This window comes from Salmo salar, chromosome ssa21, assembly GCF_905237065.1.
Source record: "Salmo salar chromosome ssa21, Ssal_v3.1, whole genome shotgun sequence".
NCBI classification, from domain to species: domain Eukaryota; kingdom Metazoa; phylum Chordata; class Actinopteri; order Salmoniformes; family Salmonidae; genus Salmo; species Salmo salar.
In genome coordinates, this window is record NC_059462.1 from 27,350,374 (window position 1) to 27,369,489 (window position 19,116).

Genomic DNA, 19,116 nt, shown 5'->3' on the forward strand with positions numbered 1-19,116 from the left:
CATATATGTCAACGAATTGGCGAGTGCACTAGAACAGTCTGCAGCACCCGGCCTCATCCTAATATATCCTGAAGTCAAATGTCTACTGTTTGCGGATGATCTGGTGCTTCTGTCCCCAACCAAGGAGGGCCTACAGCAGCACCTAGATCTTCTGCACAGATTCTGTCAGAACTGGGCCCTGACAGTAAATCTCAGTAAGACAAAAATAATGGTGTTACAAAAAAGGTTAAGTTGGCATGACCACAAATAAAAATTCCATCTAGACACCGTTGCCCTATAGCACACAAAAAACGACATACCTCGGCCTAAACATCAGCGCCACAAGTAACTTCCACAAAGCTGTGAACGATCTGAGAGTCAAGGCAAGAAGGGCCTTCTATGCCATCAAAAAGGAACATAAAATTCGACATACCAATTAGGATCTGGCTAAAAATACTTGAATCAGTTATAGAACCCATTTCCCTTTTTGGTTTTGAGGTCTGGGGTCCACTCACCAACCAAGACATCACAAAATGGTGCAAACACCAAATTGAGACTCTGCATGTAGAATTCTGCAAAAATATCCTCTGTGTACAATGTAAAACACCAAATAATGCATGCAGAGGAGAATTAGGCCGATACACGCGAATGATCAAAATCCAGAAAAGAGCCGTTAAATTCTACAACCACCTAAAAGGAAGCAATTCCCAAACCTTCCATAACAAAGCCATCACCAACAAAGAAATTAACCTGGAGAAGAGCCCCCTAACAAGCTGTTCCTGGGGGTCTGTTCACAAACACAGAACCCACAGAGCCCCAGGACAGCAACAAAATTAGACCCCTATTTAAATCATGAGAAAACAAAAAGATAATTACTTGGCACATTGGATAGAATTTACAAAAAAACTGAGACAACTAGAATCCTTTGACTGACCCAAAATGAAGGACATCTTTGACTATATGGCCCGAAACATAGAGGACACAGTGGCAGAATACCTGACCCCTGTGACTGACCCAAAATGAAGGACATCTTTGACTATGTACAGACTCAGTGAGCATAGCCTTGCTATTGAGAAAGGCCGCTGAAGGCAGACCGGGCTCTCAAGAGAAGACAGGCTATGTCCACACTGCCCACAACATGAGGTGGAAACTGAGCTGCACTTCCTAACCTCCTGCAAAATATATGACCATATTAGAGACACATATTTCCCTCTGATTACACAGACCGACAAAGAATTAAAAAACGAATCACATTTTTGCAACTCCCATATCTATTGGGTGAAATACCACAGTGTGCCATCACAACAGCAAGATTTGTGACCTGTTGCCACAAGAAAAGGGCAACCAGTGAAGAACAAACACCATTGCAAATACAACCTATATTTATGTTTATTTACTTTCCCTTTTTGTATTTTAACTATTTGCTCATTGTTACAACACTGTTTATTTCACTTCTGTTTATTATCTATTTCACTTGCTTTGGCAATGTAAACATGTGTTTCCCATGCCAATAAAGCCCCTTAAATTGAAATTGAATAGAGAGCGAGAGTGGGAGGAGAGATAGAGAAGGGGGGAGGGGAGGAGAGTGCAAGGAGGAGACTGGAGGAGACTGCAGCAAAGCTGATGTAAACAATAGGATGGATAGTGACACAATTACTACTGCGTAGCTCTCCCTCCCTCACCCCTCTCTCCCCTCTCCCTCTGCTGTCAAACTGGTGTCAGTGCATAGTGTTGGCCCAGGTTACATGACGGGGGGATGCTGACCTCGCTCCAGCAGCTGCATGTTGGAGGGGTACGCGGTCTCAGCGTCTGTCAGTGATATGAAGCTGAGGTCCCCAACTTGCAGCACCACTGACAGCAGCATAAACACACTGTCCATCTCCTGATGGAGAGAGAGAGAAAGAGAGAGAGAGAGAGAGAGAGAGAGAGAGAGATGTGGGAGTGCCGAGGGGGAAGGGAGAAGGAGAGAGTGAGGGTTGAGGAGGGGAGAGGTGGGGTGGGGAGAGAATAAAATAGTTGTTATTGTTTTTACTCATGAAGTAGTGAAATCACACATATACTCCAAACCCCCATCTCCTCCCAAAGAGTCAACTCCCATCTTTTGAGCTAAAATATGATCTCCAAACCCCTGAATCCCCCTCTCCCCCTTATCCCTAAACCTCTCCTCTCCTCTCTCTCCTCACTCCTTATCTAACCTCTCCTCTCTCTCCGATCTCCTTATCTAACCTCTCCTTTCCCCTCCCATCCTCTCTTTATCCCTCCTCCCTCTGTTTCGCCTCTACCCTTCCCCCACCTCTCTTTCAATTCAATTCAAGGGGCTTTATTGGCATGGGAAACATATGTTAACATTGCCAAAGCAAGTGAAGTAGATAATATACAAAAGTGAAATAAACAATGAAAAATGAACAGTAAACATTACACTCACAGAAGTTCCAAAAGAACGAAGACATTACAAATGTCGTATTATGTATATATACAGTGTTCTCTCTCTCTCTATCTTTCTCTCTGTTCTTGAGTAGAGGACACTTAATGGTATCCCCCATTACCCAACTCTGATCCCTCAACCCTACTGGACAGTTTGCGTGTGTGTGTTATAGGAGCTGTTATTAGTCTCTGTCTGACACTCTATGCAATATAGAGAGAGATTCCTGCAGTAGGAGAGGAGAAGAAAGAGAGTGGGAGAGAAAGGAGTGATTGAGGTTCTTCATGAGTCATTCCCAATGAGAGCGTAGGGAGGCACCGATGGGTAGTCTCTCTCTCTCGCTCTCTCTCTCTCTCTCTCATCCCCATCTCTCCCCTTCCCTCTCCATGTCAATCACGCCTGTCTATCTCTCTCTCTCAGGAAGTACTCTTGCCCCCATCAGCCCCTCCTCTCCTCCCTCCTACATTATCAGCTGCTGGCTGTGGGAGGGATTAAAAGCTGACTTTCTGGTCACTCAGTGCTGACAGATGCTGACTGCAGCCTATACATAGACTGTGATAATGTGATGAGAACACTCATTCTGTACACACACACCAGACAAGGTAGAGCACAGTACAGTCTGTAGATATAGCTAGTGTACTACCATGCAGAAGCCCACACGACCATCACATGCAAGCATGCTCACAAGCAGGGTGGAAAATGTACTTTTTGGTCTACCATCCACTGTGGCAGGTAGATAAAAAAAATATATATATTTTTTTTACCAATCAAAATATTGTTTTCGCCATAATTACATCGAAGTCACAACAACGAAAAACAGATGAGCATGCTTTCTAATGTTTCTACAACAAGAAAAGTATTACTAGTAAGAAGTAATGGGATATATTGCTTCATTTCATTTCATTTTTATGATCTGCGTATTTTAACCAATGTATGTTAAAAGAAATCATTTAGAAACAATAGTTAAAACATATAAACTGTTCTACAACTGAACATCTAGAATCAACAAGTGCTTTCCCTGCCACAAAACGCTGAGTGATACGGCGTATTTATTATTATAGTTCAGGGCTCTATGCTGACATTTTTGAAAGGGTACATGATATGCTCCTAAGTAGAAAGGTAGAAGCACACAGATGAATCTAGGAAAACAATTAAAATATTTGAGTGTTTTAATTATAAGAAATTACAAAAAGTTCATGAATAAAAGTTTTTGGGAGTGATCCATGCTCAATCAAGCACAATCATTAGGTGTGAGAAACATTTTCAGCTGCCCCTTTTAAGGGACAGGCAGTTACCGTGGTAATTTGGGCACTTGCTTTGCTATGCCTTCCTAGCTCCTGGCTGGTGGGAGGAGCTATAGGAGGACGGGCTCATTTTAATGGCTAGAATTGAATAAATGGAATGGTATCAAACACATCAAACATGGAGAAACTACATGCTTGACTCCATTCCATGAATTCCATTCAGCCATTACAATGAGCCCGTCCTCCTGTAGCTCCTCCCACCAGCCTCCTCTGGTACCGACTGACCCTATAGACTCATAGACATACACACATCCATATGTGTGGCAAATGACACATGCAGACTCATGCACGCACACACACAGTGTGTTACTGTACCAGTTTGTTGAAGCCCAGTGCTCTGAGGGCCTGTTTGATTGCAGTGAGACGGTCTCTACTCTGAGTTGAGGCTGAGGCCACAGGAGGGGAGTCTCCTGCGGGAACACCTGCACTCAGGTACCTTGATAGACACAGACAGAGACCAGTGAGAGACAGCTATCACACTATACACCGCAGACATGATCAACTACAGTACAGAGAAGAGCAGCAGGTAACAACACACAGACAGAGGGAAACCAGAGAGAGAGTTCACACATTACAGACATACTGCACTGACTAGATATCACTGAGGGACTAAAGAAATAATATTTTTCCCTGAAACAAAGAAATCATGTCAAAAGGTCATTTAAAGCATGGTGGTTGAGCAGGTATTCTCACGCTGAATGATTTTTAACCAGTCAGAGCAATCTCCTGCTGAGAAAGCGAGGGTGGGGAGGGGGAGAGAGAAGGGGTCCCCAAGTGGGCTAGAGTCGGAGGGCTTTTGATCACGCAGTCACAGCATTAAATCAGAGGCTGTAGCGTGCCTACCAGACTCCAAAACCCGCATCCAGGTCACTGGATATCAGACAGGAATGCTATCACACACCACACACACACACACACACACACACACACACACACACACACACACACACACACACACACACACACACACACACACACACACACACACACACACACACACACACACACACGCACACACACACGCACACACACACACACACACACACACACACACGCGCACACGTACACGCACACACACACGAACACACACACACACATTTTACAAACTCAGCATGAGAGTGAAAGAGTTCCCAAACACTCACTCTCATAGATTTAAACATGCACACCATCCCTTCATCTTGCTAGCAGGTGACTGGGGGGGGAGGGAATTCCCATATTTCTGCCTCTCATCCAGATTGAACCAGTTTCCTTCCCAAAATGTTAAAACATTTTACAAACTCAGCATATCTTCCTATGTTACTGTAATCTGCATGGCCTTATTACCTGTGAGACAAGACGTTGTTGAGGTACAGACCTGTGAGACAGGACGTTGTTGAGGTACAGACCTGTGAGACAGGACGTTGTTGAGGTACAGACCTGTGAGACAGGACGTTTTTGAGGTACAGACCTGTGAGACAGGACGTTTTTGAGGTACAGACCTGTGAGACAGGACGTTTTTGAGGTACAGACCTGTGAGACAGGACGTTTTTGAGGTACAGACCTGTGAGACAGGACGTTTTTGAGGTACAGGCCTGTGAGACAGGACGTTGTTGAGGTACAGACCTGTGAGACAGGACGTTGTTGAGGTACAGACCTGTGAGACAGGATGTTGTTGAGGTACAGACCTGTGAGACAGGACGTTGTTGAGGTATAGGGCACTCTTCTCTTCAGGTGACAGGCCCTCAGCCATCAGGTAGAAGATGTTGAAGTTGTGTTGCTGACGAGGCAGGTAGGCCACGCGGGACTTCTCCAACATGTATGTGTATATCCGCGCTAAACACACACGCACGCACACACGCACACACACACACACACACACACACACACACACACACACAAAAAAAAATGTAATCCACATAATAACACATGCTCTGTCAATAAACTTTAAACCATATGTAACCAGTAGTAGGGGAACACACCTACTGTAAAAACACCTATATAAACCTACACACACACACATTGTAATCTTAACAGAATTATCCATTAAGATACCAATGTGTACTCTCAAGATTCTTAAACCCAGGCCACAGACCAAATTATCAAACAAAAAAACCTGAGTGTCCTTAAGTCAAATTCATCTTTCTTACACAGCCATTACGTATGAGTAAATCAATTTATCTATCTCAATGTGGTTCTGTAGGAAAGACAGAGATTGAAGCCTGACAGGTTTACTCATAGAGTTATACTCCCCCCTGTTGGCCATACATCAAGAACAACGAGACAGATATTTCATCAGATGGATAAATGTGAAGCATCCGCTTGGCGTTTCCACTCACTACCAAATATGGTAATATGGTAGTGAGAGGAAGCCCAGTAACCGGCAGTGGGAGAAGATGGAAGGAGATGGATTTTGGCCGACATTCTGTTAATTTTGTCTTTGATTAAATATTTTATCTCAATACAGTTTTCTGTTCCCAAAACTAGAATCAGATACAAGTTTTTTAGATTTTACCCTTGCCAAAGTTTAGAATAATCTCATTCTTTTTGAAGGAGTGCAAGGGCGAATTGAGTTATTACACAAGCACACTTCACAGAGTAGGCGTTCCTTAACGGAAATATGTAGACATACGCTAGAACGGGCCAATAGGATCTCACCAGCTCATGCTTGGCTCTACCCACCTCCTTGTTTGTTCTGCCCACTATGACTCACTTGTTCCCATTGGAAATGACAGGCTGTGGTCTATCTTGGTTTAGTTATAAAATGATTTGCTATGAGGGTGTAGTGGTGTATTAATCTGAGTAGACATTGAGTAGTGTAGTTAGTAAGTCCCTTTGTTAGTTATAGAACAACCCCCTGAGTAAAGTTGTAGTAGTGTGTACCTCTGAGTAGTGTCTTTCTCTTGTCACAGTACTGCAGGCTGAGCAGTTTGATGACGCGACTGGAATTGTCATTCATGGTAGTCTTGGCATGACCAAACGCCTCCAGGATACAGTTCACCTACAAGCCACCACATAATATAGAGAGAGACAGTGTAATATACTGTACAATACAACCATCAATATATCCACTGTCACTTTCTGGGCTGGACATGTTCATAATTTATTTTAGAGAATACATTTTTATACAGCTAAGACATGCATTGGTGATGGCATGTTCATAGATACACAGTTGTGTTAATGTGAACTAATATTCCTCGGTAATTTGATTCACTGAGGTTTTCTGAAGCAGGTGCTTGAGTGTGAATTACCGCCTGCCGCAAAATGACTTCTGACTGTCACAATACAACTTCTCTCCACCAGGGGACAATATATCCCCACTGACTGGTTGTCACACTCATTTGTCCCTCTGTGCTCTCTAAGTGTTGACCCAGATATGTTATCTAGCACCAACCCATGACTTTATCTGTGTAGATACAGTTCCACTATAGCCAAGCAAGAGTTTTTCTCTCCTCCCTGTTCAACAATGACATGTACCTCTGAGTTGTTAAGGTCATAACAGAAAGTCTAATGAAAAAGTGTTCGGTTTGTAATAAGGAGCACTGCTAGGACTATCAAATAGCAAGAAAGTGTTCATCTTCAGTCATTGAGTGTAATAATACTTCCCTAGCATGCTAGACAACAAGAAAACCATTAGAATTCTGACAAAATGTCGACGTAAGGTTAAATGCACTGACAGTAGTCCTTGCTCTTACTAAAGGGCTCTTTTAATCCGCCGCTTCCAATTCAAGACTGGTTTAATACAGTATCATTGCAATTGATCACTGCATATAAAACATTCTCACACAATGTCCTAATCATAATGGTTTTTCATATAATGGTCGCTATGGTAATCTCCTGTCCCATTGTACTCCTCTATGTTCTCCTTCAATGGGTCTCACCAGTATACTTTGAATCCACGGCTAGAAACGATCGCGGAGCACCTCTCACTGTCCAAGGTGAGAGGAGTAATAAGAGAATCGACAGCATTTAGATGCTATGGCTTTCTCTCAGGGACAAATGGGCCAATCACAAACACAATGGGCTTGTGTCATCATACAGAACCTAGCGATGGCTATCAAGGAAATAAAGGAACCTGTACCAACCTAGGGGTTTGATGTAAAGGCCAGCCTGCTAACACAGATCATTTGGTCCATGAATCCATATCTCAAATCACTACACCACAGGGACTCTGTAACAGTGGACTGAACACCCACTGAGCTAGTCTGTCTGTTATGTTCTATTCAACTTCCATTGTCCTCCAAGAGTGGATGAATATTTTTAAGACAACCAGGGCCAGACTCACTTGATTCATCCTGGGCTCAAGAGAGAAGCCTTTGGGGCTGGACCTCACTGCCAGGTGTCTCACTATGTGTTTACAAGCCTCTGTCTTCCCAGAACCACTCTCCCCACTGCAGAAAGAGAGAGAAACACACACAGAGTGAGAGAGAAACACAGAGAGATAGAGGTAGAGATAGAGGCTTGTTAATGTAGTAAGGGTGATTAGACATACATAGCACAAAAAAAAGACAGATGTGTGTGGCTGTGTGTGTCCATGCAAGGGTGTGAATATCTGTGTCTGTGAGTGTATCCATGAGTGTCAACATTGTGCCTGGTCTCAGGTGAATGGGTGTGTTGTGCGGCGTGAGTCATCTGGGTGTAGCCCAGGCTCCTATCTGTCACATCTGTCAAACTCCTCCACCCGCCTGACATCACTCCTCTGGGGTATCATTTCTCTTTCTCATCCCCCCATCCCATTCACAATCTTGCAACTCGTCATTACAATGGTATTGTTTATCAAGTGGACACTATCATAACAACCTAGCCTATGGTTATAATGCGGGTGCTCTGTGACTTTTTAGGAACATTTTGTCATTCATTTTCTTTCTTTATTCTAGTGAAGGCCACTGAAAGTGAAGACCTATGGAAGTTTCTTTGGGTTAGTGGAGATGGCAAGTGGAGCTCATGGTCATATGTACTCTTCATCTAGTTGCTCCTCTGGCATCCACTGAGGTCATTCAGGTTAGGTGAATCCATCCACCTGGCATCTCACTGAGGTCATTCAGGTTAGGTGAATCCATCTACCTGAAGTCATTCAGGCTAGGTTGATCCATCCACCTGGCATCTCACTGAAGTCATTCAGGTTAGGTCGACCCATCCACCTGGCATCTCACTGAAGTCATTCAGGTTAGATGAATCCATCTACCTGGCATCTCACTGAAGTCATTCAGGTTAGGTCGACCCATCCACCTGGCATCTCACTGAAGTCATTCAGGTTAGGTCGACCCATCCACCTGGCATCTCACTGAAGTCATTCAGGTTAGGTTGATCCATCCACTGGGCATCTCACTGAAGTCATTCAGGTTAGGTTGATCCATCCACTTTCATCTCACTGAGATCATTCAGATTAGGTTGACTGTGGTGAACTGCACTCATCTGCTCCATGGGGGACTTAAACTAACAGTTGGACATACTGTAAGATCTGTCTAACTACACAACATGGATACACACACACACACACACACACACACACACACACACACACACACACACACACACACACACACACACACACACACACACACACACACACACACACACACACACACACACACACACACACTCACATCACACAGAGAGAGAGAGCAGAGACCAGCTACGTTACACAGATGGCAGATTGCTTTAGGAGGTAATTTAAGCCCCAACTAATGACAGCACTGTGTGTATTTGTGTGTGTGTATGTGTGTATATGTGATTTTGTCCTCCTATTAATGACCCTGCTGAGAGTATGAACACAGCAGTTTACTTCTCTTTTCATTTACAGGGCTTTATTAGAGTTTAAGGGCGTTTTGTGCTTCTGGGCATGTGTCTATACACTGGCCTCCAGGGATCATGTGTACTGAATGTATATGATTGTGTAGGTGTGTGTACCCTGCCCTTGAGGCACCTAACATTTTGACTGCCTCCAGCCCAGTGGAGCATGGAAGACTGCAAATGAGGTGTGTGTGATGAATAGCCAGCGGCCGAAATGCATTAACTTGCTGCCAGATCCGCTGCGACTCAGCGTGAACGTTGGTGGAGAGCCGTAACGGGTTTAATTGCAATCAGGAAGCCGCCTCCATCCAGCCAGGCACCTGAAGCCATTCATTTTTCTGTGATCGTTTAACAGGTCTGGGCTGAGACTAAGGCTCATTAATCTCTCTGGGAGCATTTAACTGACCTGCAGGGGTGGGTTTGAACAAACTGGGCAGTGGTCCTCACTTGACCATTCACCTACTCTAAATCATTTACTGATGCTGAGTTAACAATCTACATTTCCATTTTAGTCATATAGCACATACTCTTATCCAGAGTGACTTACAATTAGTGCATTCATCTACATTTTTTTTTTTGTAAAATTTTTTAGTCATTTAACAGACGCTCTTATCCAGAGCGACTTAAAGTAGTGAATGCATACATTTCATACATTTTCTTTTTTTCGTACTGGTCCCCAACAACATATCGCAATCATAATAAGTACATTTTCCCTCAACAAAGTTATCAGCAAAATCAGTGCTAGTGGGAAAAGAGGAGGGGGGGCGTGACAATGATTTGAGATACTCTTCAAAGGGGGGGGGCGTGAAAATGATTTACGATACTCTTCAAAGGGGGGGCGTGAAAATCATTTAAGATACTCTTCAAAGGGGGGGGTGAAAATCATTTAAGATACTCTTCAAAGGAGGAAGGCGGCGTGAAAATGATTTAAGATACTCTTCAAAGGGGGGGGTGAAAATGATGTAAGATACTCTTCAAAGGGGAGGGGGGCGTGAAAATGAATTAAGATACTCTTCAAAGGGGGGAGGTGTGAAAATGATTTAATATACTCTTCAAAGGGGGGAGGGGCGTGAAAATGATTTAAGATATTCTTCAAAGAGGGGGGGCGTGAAAATGATTTAAGATACTCTTCAAAGGGGGGTGAAAATGATTTAAGATACTCTTCAAAGGGGGGGCGTGAAAATGATTTAAGATACTCTTCAAAGGGGGAGGGGGGCGTGAAAATGATTTAAGATACTCTTCAAAGGGGGGGGAGGGGGTGTGAAAATGATTTAAGATACTCTTCAAATATGGGGGATGGGCGTAAACATGATTTAAGATCCTCTTCAAAGGGGGGATTGAAAATTATTTAAGATATTCTTCAAAGGGGGGTAAAAATTATTTAAGATACTCTTCAAAGGGGGGGTTGAAAATGATTTAAGATATTCTTCAAAGGGGGGTAAAAATGATTTAAGATACTCTTCAAAGAGGGGGGTGTGTGAAAATAATTTAAGATACTCTTCAAAGGGGGGGGTGAAAATGATTTAAGATACTCTTTAAAGGGGGGGTGAAAATGATTTAAGATACTCTTCAAAGGGGGGGCGTGAAAATGATTTAAGATACTCTTCAAAGGGGGGGTGAAAATGATTTAAGATACTCTTTAAAGGGGGGGTGAAAATTATTTAAGATACTCTTCAAAGGGGGGGGGGGGTGTGAAAATGATTTAAGATACTCTTCAAAGGGGGGAGGTCTGAAAATGATTTAAGATACTCTTCAAAGGGGGGGGCATGAAAATGATTTAAGATACTCTTCAAAGGGGGGGAGGGGGCGTGAAAATGATTTAAGATACTCTTCAAAGGGGGGGCATGAAAATGATTTAAGATACTCTTCAAAGAGGGGGGGCGTGAAAATGATTTAAGATACTCTTCTAAGGGGGGTAAAAATGATTTAAGATACTCTTCTAAGAGGGGGTGCGTGAAAATGATTTAAGATACTCTTCAAAGGGGTGGTGCGTGAAAATGATTTAAGATACTCTTCAAAGAGGCAGGGTTTCAGATCTGAATGAAATACTAATGCTTCCTCACAGAGGCCATATTGGCATGTGTTTAGTGAGTGTTTGTGTTTTTTCTCTTTCTGTGTTTGCGTGTACCTGAGGATGAAGCACTGCGGGCGTCGCTCCTGCAGCATCATGTGGTAGGCCCTCTCTGCTGAGGAGAAGATGTGAGGAGGCAGAGAGGAGCACAGACGCCCTGAAGAACTCAGATACAACTGACTCACCTGACAGACAGACAGACAGACAGAGAGAGAGAGAGAGAGAGAGAGAGAGAGAGAGAGAGAGAGAGAGAGAGAGAGAAAACATACGTGTCATAATCCTTAACAGTTACATAGAGAGAATAGTTACAGCCCATTCTTACATGACACACTGACATGCACGCACACACACGCATGTACGCACACACCACTTGGTTTCATCCTTACATAGATCTAACCTGTGTATACTTTTACAAGTGTGTGTGTCACAGGAGACTGGTTGGAGGAGCTATAGGAGAAAGGGCTCAATGAAATGGCTGGAACGGAGTAAAATATGTGGTTTCCATAAGTTTATGTGTTTGATACCGTTGAAATTCCAGCCATTACAATGAGCCCGTCCTCCTATAGCTCCTCCCACCAGCCTCCTCTGGTGTGTGAGGAACACAGCACTCTGCAAAGTGTGGCTTACCACTCACCAGTCCTGAACTATGGCCACGTAAACCAACAGTCAGAAACAGACAGAGCAATTAGTGGTTAGTGGAAACTGTCTGACTCAGTGTGTTGAGGTGACGTTTTAAAAGGCAGTGTTTCAAAGACTGTTTCATGCTGCTAGTCTATTAGTGTTAAGCTTATCTATTCTCATAGGATGCACTGTAGAGATAGAAAACAGTAGTACACATTGTGTGCCATGCCTCGGCCTGTACCACTGACTGAACACATTGATTTAGCAGAACATCCAACCGACTAATAGCTGAATGCTGACACTGGGCTGGACCGTGTCCGACTGACTGACTGCCACTTAGATCAGATGGGCATGGAGGCAATGGGGAGATTGGTTGTACACAGCAAGGAAGGATGGGGGAGAGAGAAAAGGGATGGAGAAAGAGTGGGAGAAAGGGAGGAAGAGAGGGAAGGGAGGGGCAGGAGCAGAGATAGCTTTGTCTGACTGTTGGAGGACATCTGAAGGACAGAGCAGCGGAGTTTGAGTTTGTGTAAAATACATACAGAGAGAGGAAAAGCAGAGAAGGAGGGGATGGGCAATGGAGAAAAGAGAAATTTGCCACCCTGTCACTTGATTGCCATACAGAGAGAACACACACACCTACATGTTGCCCTGAAGCCTTACATAACAGCCATTAAATCCTCCCCCACACCTAGTTTATTATATTTCAAGGGTTTCTGTGGCACTAATCATGTACAGTACAGCGTGGCTTCTCTCCACTCCTGTACTAGCCTGAGACGCATCAAACACTACATACAATGCCCACAAGCTCCCTATCCCAACCCCAGCCAAGCCCTACAAACCCAACCACTAAAAACCCATTCCCCAGTCCAGCAAGCCCCAAAACCCAGCTCCAAATATCACACCACTCTGCCCAGCCCTTGCCACAGTACCAAACCCAGCCTCGGATCCCTTTCTCAAGCCAGATTCAATCAAGCCCCAGGCAGTCCCCAACCCCAAACGTCTGCCCCATCACAGAGCAGATGTGAGTGGGGTTGGAGGGGAGGAGAGGAAGGGGGTTGTTTTGGTGGAAGGGGTAGACAGACATCAGAGGGTGACAGCCTGTTAGCAGCAGATCACACATGTTGTGACATATGTCTCTCTCACTCTCTCAGGTGGAGTGTGCGTGCAAGGCTTGGGTGTGTGTTAAATTCTGCCAGATTTAAGGTACAGATATGGGGGGGTGATGGAACTGCCAGGGGAGTCAGGCATCTGTCCAGAACCAAGCTAGGGATACCCCACCCCCTCCTAAACCCCCGTTTCATGGGCAATCTCTCAGCTGCCATGAGGGCAGCTGAGTGATGATGGTGATGGTGGTCATCTTGTCATATTGTATTTCTTCAGACAGCGAGCACAGATTGTCCCACTAATGTGACTATTCAGCTGTCATTGCTATTGTAGTCACACAAGGCATGGTATGGAAAACACACCACGTGAGGTACGGCAAACATAGCCTACTATAGGTTAAACCTGTGTCAGAAATAACTAAGAGGGATTACACGTGTTCTTTATGTAAAGACTGAAAGAGACATGTTTCTGTCAGCGTTACGTAAATGCACGTCTGATACAGTAAGATGTGTATGCATTACATAAATGCCTGTCTAGGCTACGGCCCAGCAGATATACAGTGTGTGTGTGTGTGTGTGTGTGTGTGTGTGTGTGTGTGTGTGTGTGTGTGTGTGTGTGTTTTCTGAACAGGATCTCTCCCTGGCCTGGCTAGTGTATAGTGCAGAGTCAGCCTTCCACTGTACATCACTGACAGGAAGACAATACATTATTAATGGACCACATCAAGGCCCATTTCATCCATTCATAATAAACTAATTATACACACAACAGAAAACTCAATACACACACACACACCACATACTGTTAACATATTATCTGTGTTATATTAACAACATACATTATAGAGGATATACAAGTACAAAACATAAAGCTACACCCTAGCTAGAGGAAAATAAAGACAAAATGTATGTGTTAGTGTCAGCCTAACCACTAGAAATATATGTTTATTTTGGATGTTTGAAAAGGTCCTGATAATGTCCTAGGCAAAAATGTTGATTGCTCACACTGCACTATGGCATTTTTCGAAGCTCCAGCAAATATTGAGAATACTTGATGATACTTAATGGTATGAAGTCAGTTGATTTGCAGAGCCTTCCCCAAACCATCGCCCTAACCTTAACCACTAGGAATGAATGCCTAAACTGTTAACCTTTGAGATGTTTCTGTTCTAACCCTGTAACCACGTGGAATTAAACCTGTAACCATGTGGAATTAATACATAAAAAATAGACGTTCATCCGTAATACAGTGGTTTGGGAAAGTATTCATCCCCCTTGGCATTTTTCCTATTTTGTTGCCTTACAACCTGGAATTAAAATAGATTTTTGGGGGGTTTGTGTCATTTGATTTACACAACATGCCTACCACTTTGAAGATGCTAAATCTTTTTTCTTGTGAAACAAACAAGAAATAAGACAAAAAAACTGAAAACTTGAGCGTGCATAACTATTCAACCCCCCAAAGTCAATACTTTGTAGAGCCACCTTTTGCAACAATTACAGCTGCAAGTCTCTTGGGGTATGTCTCTATAAGCTTGGCACATCTAGCCACTGGGATTTTTGCCCATTCTTCAAGGCAAAACTGCTCCATCTTCAAGTTGGATGGGTTCCGCTGGTGTACAGCAATCTAAGTCCTACCACAGATTCTCAATTGGATTGAGGTCTGGGCTTTGACTAGGCCATTCCAAGACATTTAAATGTTCCCCCTTAAACCACTCGAGTGTTGCTTTAGCCGTATGCTTAGGGTCATTGTCCTGCTGGAAGGTGAACCTCCGTCCCAGTCTCAAATCTCTGGAAGACTGAAACAGGTTTCAGTCAAGAATGTCCCTGTATTTAGCGCCATCCATCATTCCTTCAATTCAGACCAGTTTCACAGTCCCTATCGATGAAAGACATTCCCACAGTATGATCCTGCCACCACCATGCTTCACTGTGGGGATGGTGTTCTCAGGGTGATGCGAGGTGTTTGGTTTGCGCCAGACATAACGTTTTCCTTGATGGCCAAAAAGCTCAATTTTAGTCTCATCTGACCAGAGTACCTTCTTCCATATGTTTGGGAAGTCTCCCACATGACTTTTGGCGAACACCAAACATGTTTGCTTATTTTGTTCTTTAAGCAATGGCTTTTTTTCTGGCCACTCTTCCGTAAAGCCCAGCTCTGTGGAGTGTACGGCTTAAAGTGGTCCTATGGACAGATACTCCAATCTCTGCTGTGGAGCTTTGCAGCTCCTTCAGGGTTATCTTTGGTCTCTTTGTTGCCTCTCTGATTAATGCCCTCCTTGCCTGGTCCATGAGTTTTGGTGGGCGGCACTCTCTAGGAAGGTTTGTTGTGGTGCCATAGTCTTTCCATTTTTTAATAATGGATTTAATGGTGCTCCGTGGGATACTCAACATTTTGGATATTTTTTTATAACCCAATCCTGATCTGTATTTCTCCAGAACTTTGTCCCTGACCTGTTTAGAGAGCTCCTTGGTCTTCATGTTGCCACTTGCTTGGTTGTGCCCCTTGCTTACAGGTGTTACAAACTCTGGGGCCTTTCAGAACAGGTGTATATATACTGAGATCATGTGACAGATCCTGTGACACTTACATTGCACACGGGAAGACTTTATTTAACTAATTATGTGACTTCTGAAGGTAATTGGTTGCAACATATCTTATTTAGGGGCTTCATAGCAATGAGGTTGAATACATACGCAAGCACCACTTTTCCGTTTGACATTTTTTGTAATTTTTTTAAACTGTTATTTTTTTCATTTCACTTCACCAATTTGGACTATTTTGTGTATGTCCATTACACGAAATCCAAATAAAAATCTATTTAAATTACAGGTTGTAATGCAACAAAATAGGAAAAACGCCAAGGGGGATGAATACGTTTGCAAGGCACTGTATGTCAAATGTTGAAGGGTCCCTATGAGATCTTGTTGGTTACTGTATAATGTGTACTCACCAGTGAAGAGTAAATGGGGAGCTCTTTGTTAGGATTGACCAGGAGGAGAATGTGCCCGATGTAGGTCTGAAAAAATAACTTGCATTACTTCTTTAACCAAAGAGACATACAGTGAGTGAAATGCATCTCGTTAATAAAATAATGGATTATTACAGTTGAAATATTGTAACATCAGGGGTATACATCTCATCCTGATATACTGGCGTTGAGGCATCTTGTCTTGACCTGAAGCACGGTCAAACTACCAGCCACTAAACTCCTGGGGTAAACACAGAAGTTCACATAGAGCCATACCGTCTTAATTGTTGAAGCACAAAGCCCCATCCCTTTCATGGAACCTGAAGGTCAACTTAGCACTAACTAAATCCCTTCCCCAAACACAACGAGGGATGGGAGAGGCCTGTGTCAGCACTAATGCTATGGCAAACATGACAACAAACACCATTATGAGAATTACAAAACTCTTCACAAAAGTATTCTCCCCCGCTGCCACGGGGTTGGATATGCTCATTCCCAAATACACGCTCCTGGGGCATGCGTACGCCTTGGCGAACAAGGAAGTGTGATAGAGGTAAGAAAGGCTTTTCTAATGATAACTAAAATGACTCAAATGCAGGGAAAACATAGTCAACAATATTACTGTAATGAGCTTCAGGGGTTCACGGGATATGCCTGAGACATATGAATAGAATATGTTGCCAAATAGCGGTCTGCTCGGACATGAGACCCTGTCAACGTTTGAAAAAATCAATGCAACATGTAATCAACTTGACATTTAACAGCAACTAACGCTGCAAATCACTTAAAAAACATTACTACCAAAACCCCCTTTTATAAACACAAATAGCAAAAACTGCATGGAGATAGAGAGGTATTCTTATTCCATTTCAATAGCTATTCCTTCTTCCAACGCACAGACCCTGAGGCTGTTTAGATAGGCTACTAACTGCCAAAATCCCTTCCTCTGACTGAGACATAGAGTAAACCCTAACCCTTACAGCTACTACTGTACAGTTACAAGCTGCTAGCCCTACCTCCCACACAAATACCCTGAGGCTGGCTAATTGCTAAACGCTAACCCTCTGTCCCCTAGGAGTGCCCTGCTGGGGTTGGATAGGAAGTGTTATCACTAAAACGCTAACATGCTGCTTTGCCTATCCTCAGGCCTGGGCTGAAGGTTAATGAGTTTCAAAGTTACCCACAGACACTGTTCTAAGGTCAGTTTTGCATTTCAACCCCTAATGGCAGGGTTAGATGATTCTAGATCTGTGCCAGAGGGGAACTTTAACGCAAAGCAAGTTAACTGTGACCCTTACACTTAATCACATGCTCTCAATCTTGTATAGTAGCATCAAGAACAAAACTCAAATTCCACTCCCTCACAACCACCATCAAATCTTCCCAACTGTCATCCATCCCTCCCACAACCCTCTCCAGTCCCTGGGCTTGGCTGTGTACCATCCCTCCATCCCAGCACAAAGCAGGAGGCTGGAGCCCAGTCATCAAAGTCCCAGTCTCTGACCACCCTGCTGGGGAGCATATGGAACATTACAATGGCTTTGTCCTCCCTCTCTTCCCTCTCTCCATGGTTTCCTCTCTCTCTCCCTCCTCCACCTCATGCTCCTCTCTCATTTTCTCATCTGCCTCCTCTCTCCATGCTCTCTTCTTCCTCTTCTTCCTCCTCCTCGCCCAATCTCCTTATCTTTTCCCATCATCTCTTTTTTCTTTCCCTTCTCCTCGTCTCATTCTATCCCCCTCTTCTCTGTTCTCTTTCAATCTACCTCCTCCTCTCTTACCTCCCCTCCATCTGTAGTTCAGTAACAACAGGCTATTGTAGCCTCTTCACACACAGTGATGAGAATAACCACATTGATCTGGTTCCTGTCTTTATACAGCACAGTCTCTCATGCTGAGCTATAGACCAGACAATAGACTCAGGGAGATTGGGACAATGAAAGGTGGTTAAAATGACCAGAAACCGAAAGGAAAAGGGGTGTACAGTATTTCTTATAAATGTAGTCATGGATTTCTTCCATCGAACCAAACCAGCATTGATTTTCCAACATAGGAAATGTCTCTTTTGTGTGTGTGTGTGTCTGTGTGAATTTGTGCATTAATGTGGGTGTCTGTGTATCCGTACATGTGGCTCTTAGTAGTTATATTCATCCCCCCAGCCATGGCTCAAAGTCCCTGAGCAGCAGACAGTGAGTCTCCTGGGCCACCTTCCAGACACCAGGCCCTGGCCAGAGCTCACACAAACCCATCACACAACAGCCACTATCCCAGAACAGAGAGCTGGAAGACTGACTCAAAGAACATACCACCCCTACAACTCACACTAGCACAGTTACCATTGCCTGGCCTGGCAACAGAGAGACCAAAAACAGGACTCCCTCCCCTGTCCCAGCAATTGCCAAAAACACCCATCTCTGTCACTGGCCTGCTGGGCTGGAGGGTGCTGGTTCGCCTCCCCAGCTCTGAATCTGGGCAGAGTCAAGGGGAAAGACTGCCCATTGTCCAAGCTGACATCTCATACATCACTCCAATTGTATGTCAGTGTGTCCATGTGTGTGTGTGTGTGTGTGTGTGTGTGTGTGTGTGTGTGTGTGTGTGTGTGTGTGTGTGTGTGTGTGTGTGTGTGTGTGTGTGTGTGTGTGTGTGTGTGTGTGTGTGTGTTTGTGTGTGTGTTCTACCTACATAAATCTGGTCATTGCCAAAGCGTTTCTGCATCTCGTAGAGCAGGCTGCTGTTTGTGAGTTCACTGAGAGACGCCAGGTCATCATTAGGCGCCGGAGGCATCAGCTTCACCTGCAACACAACACCACACAGGTTACCATAGTAACCACACATGGATTTGGTGCATGTGCACACTTTCTCATACTGTACATGT

The 19,116-nt window shown here is 43.9% G+C and overlaps 1 protein-coding gene across 1 annotated transcript in view; it reads right to left on the bottom strand.

The window, feature by feature from the left end:
* Positions 1–19,116, bottom strand: part of LOC106582129 (unconventional myosin-XVI) — a 174,611-nt gene that overhangs the window by 98,978 nt on the left and 56,517 nt on the right. Inside the window, 8 exon segments of the mRNA XM_045704630.1 lie at positions 1,744–1,861; positions 4,021–4,141; positions 5,370–5,517; positions 6,565–6,682; positions 7,967–8,072; positions 11,603–11,730; positions 16,227–16,292; positions 18,924–19,034. Coding sequence (XP_045560586.1) covers positions 1,744–1,861; positions 4,021–4,141; positions 5,370–5,517; positions 6,565–6,682; positions 7,967–8,072; positions 11,603–11,730; positions 16,227–16,292; positions 18,924–19,034 — 916 coding nt within the window.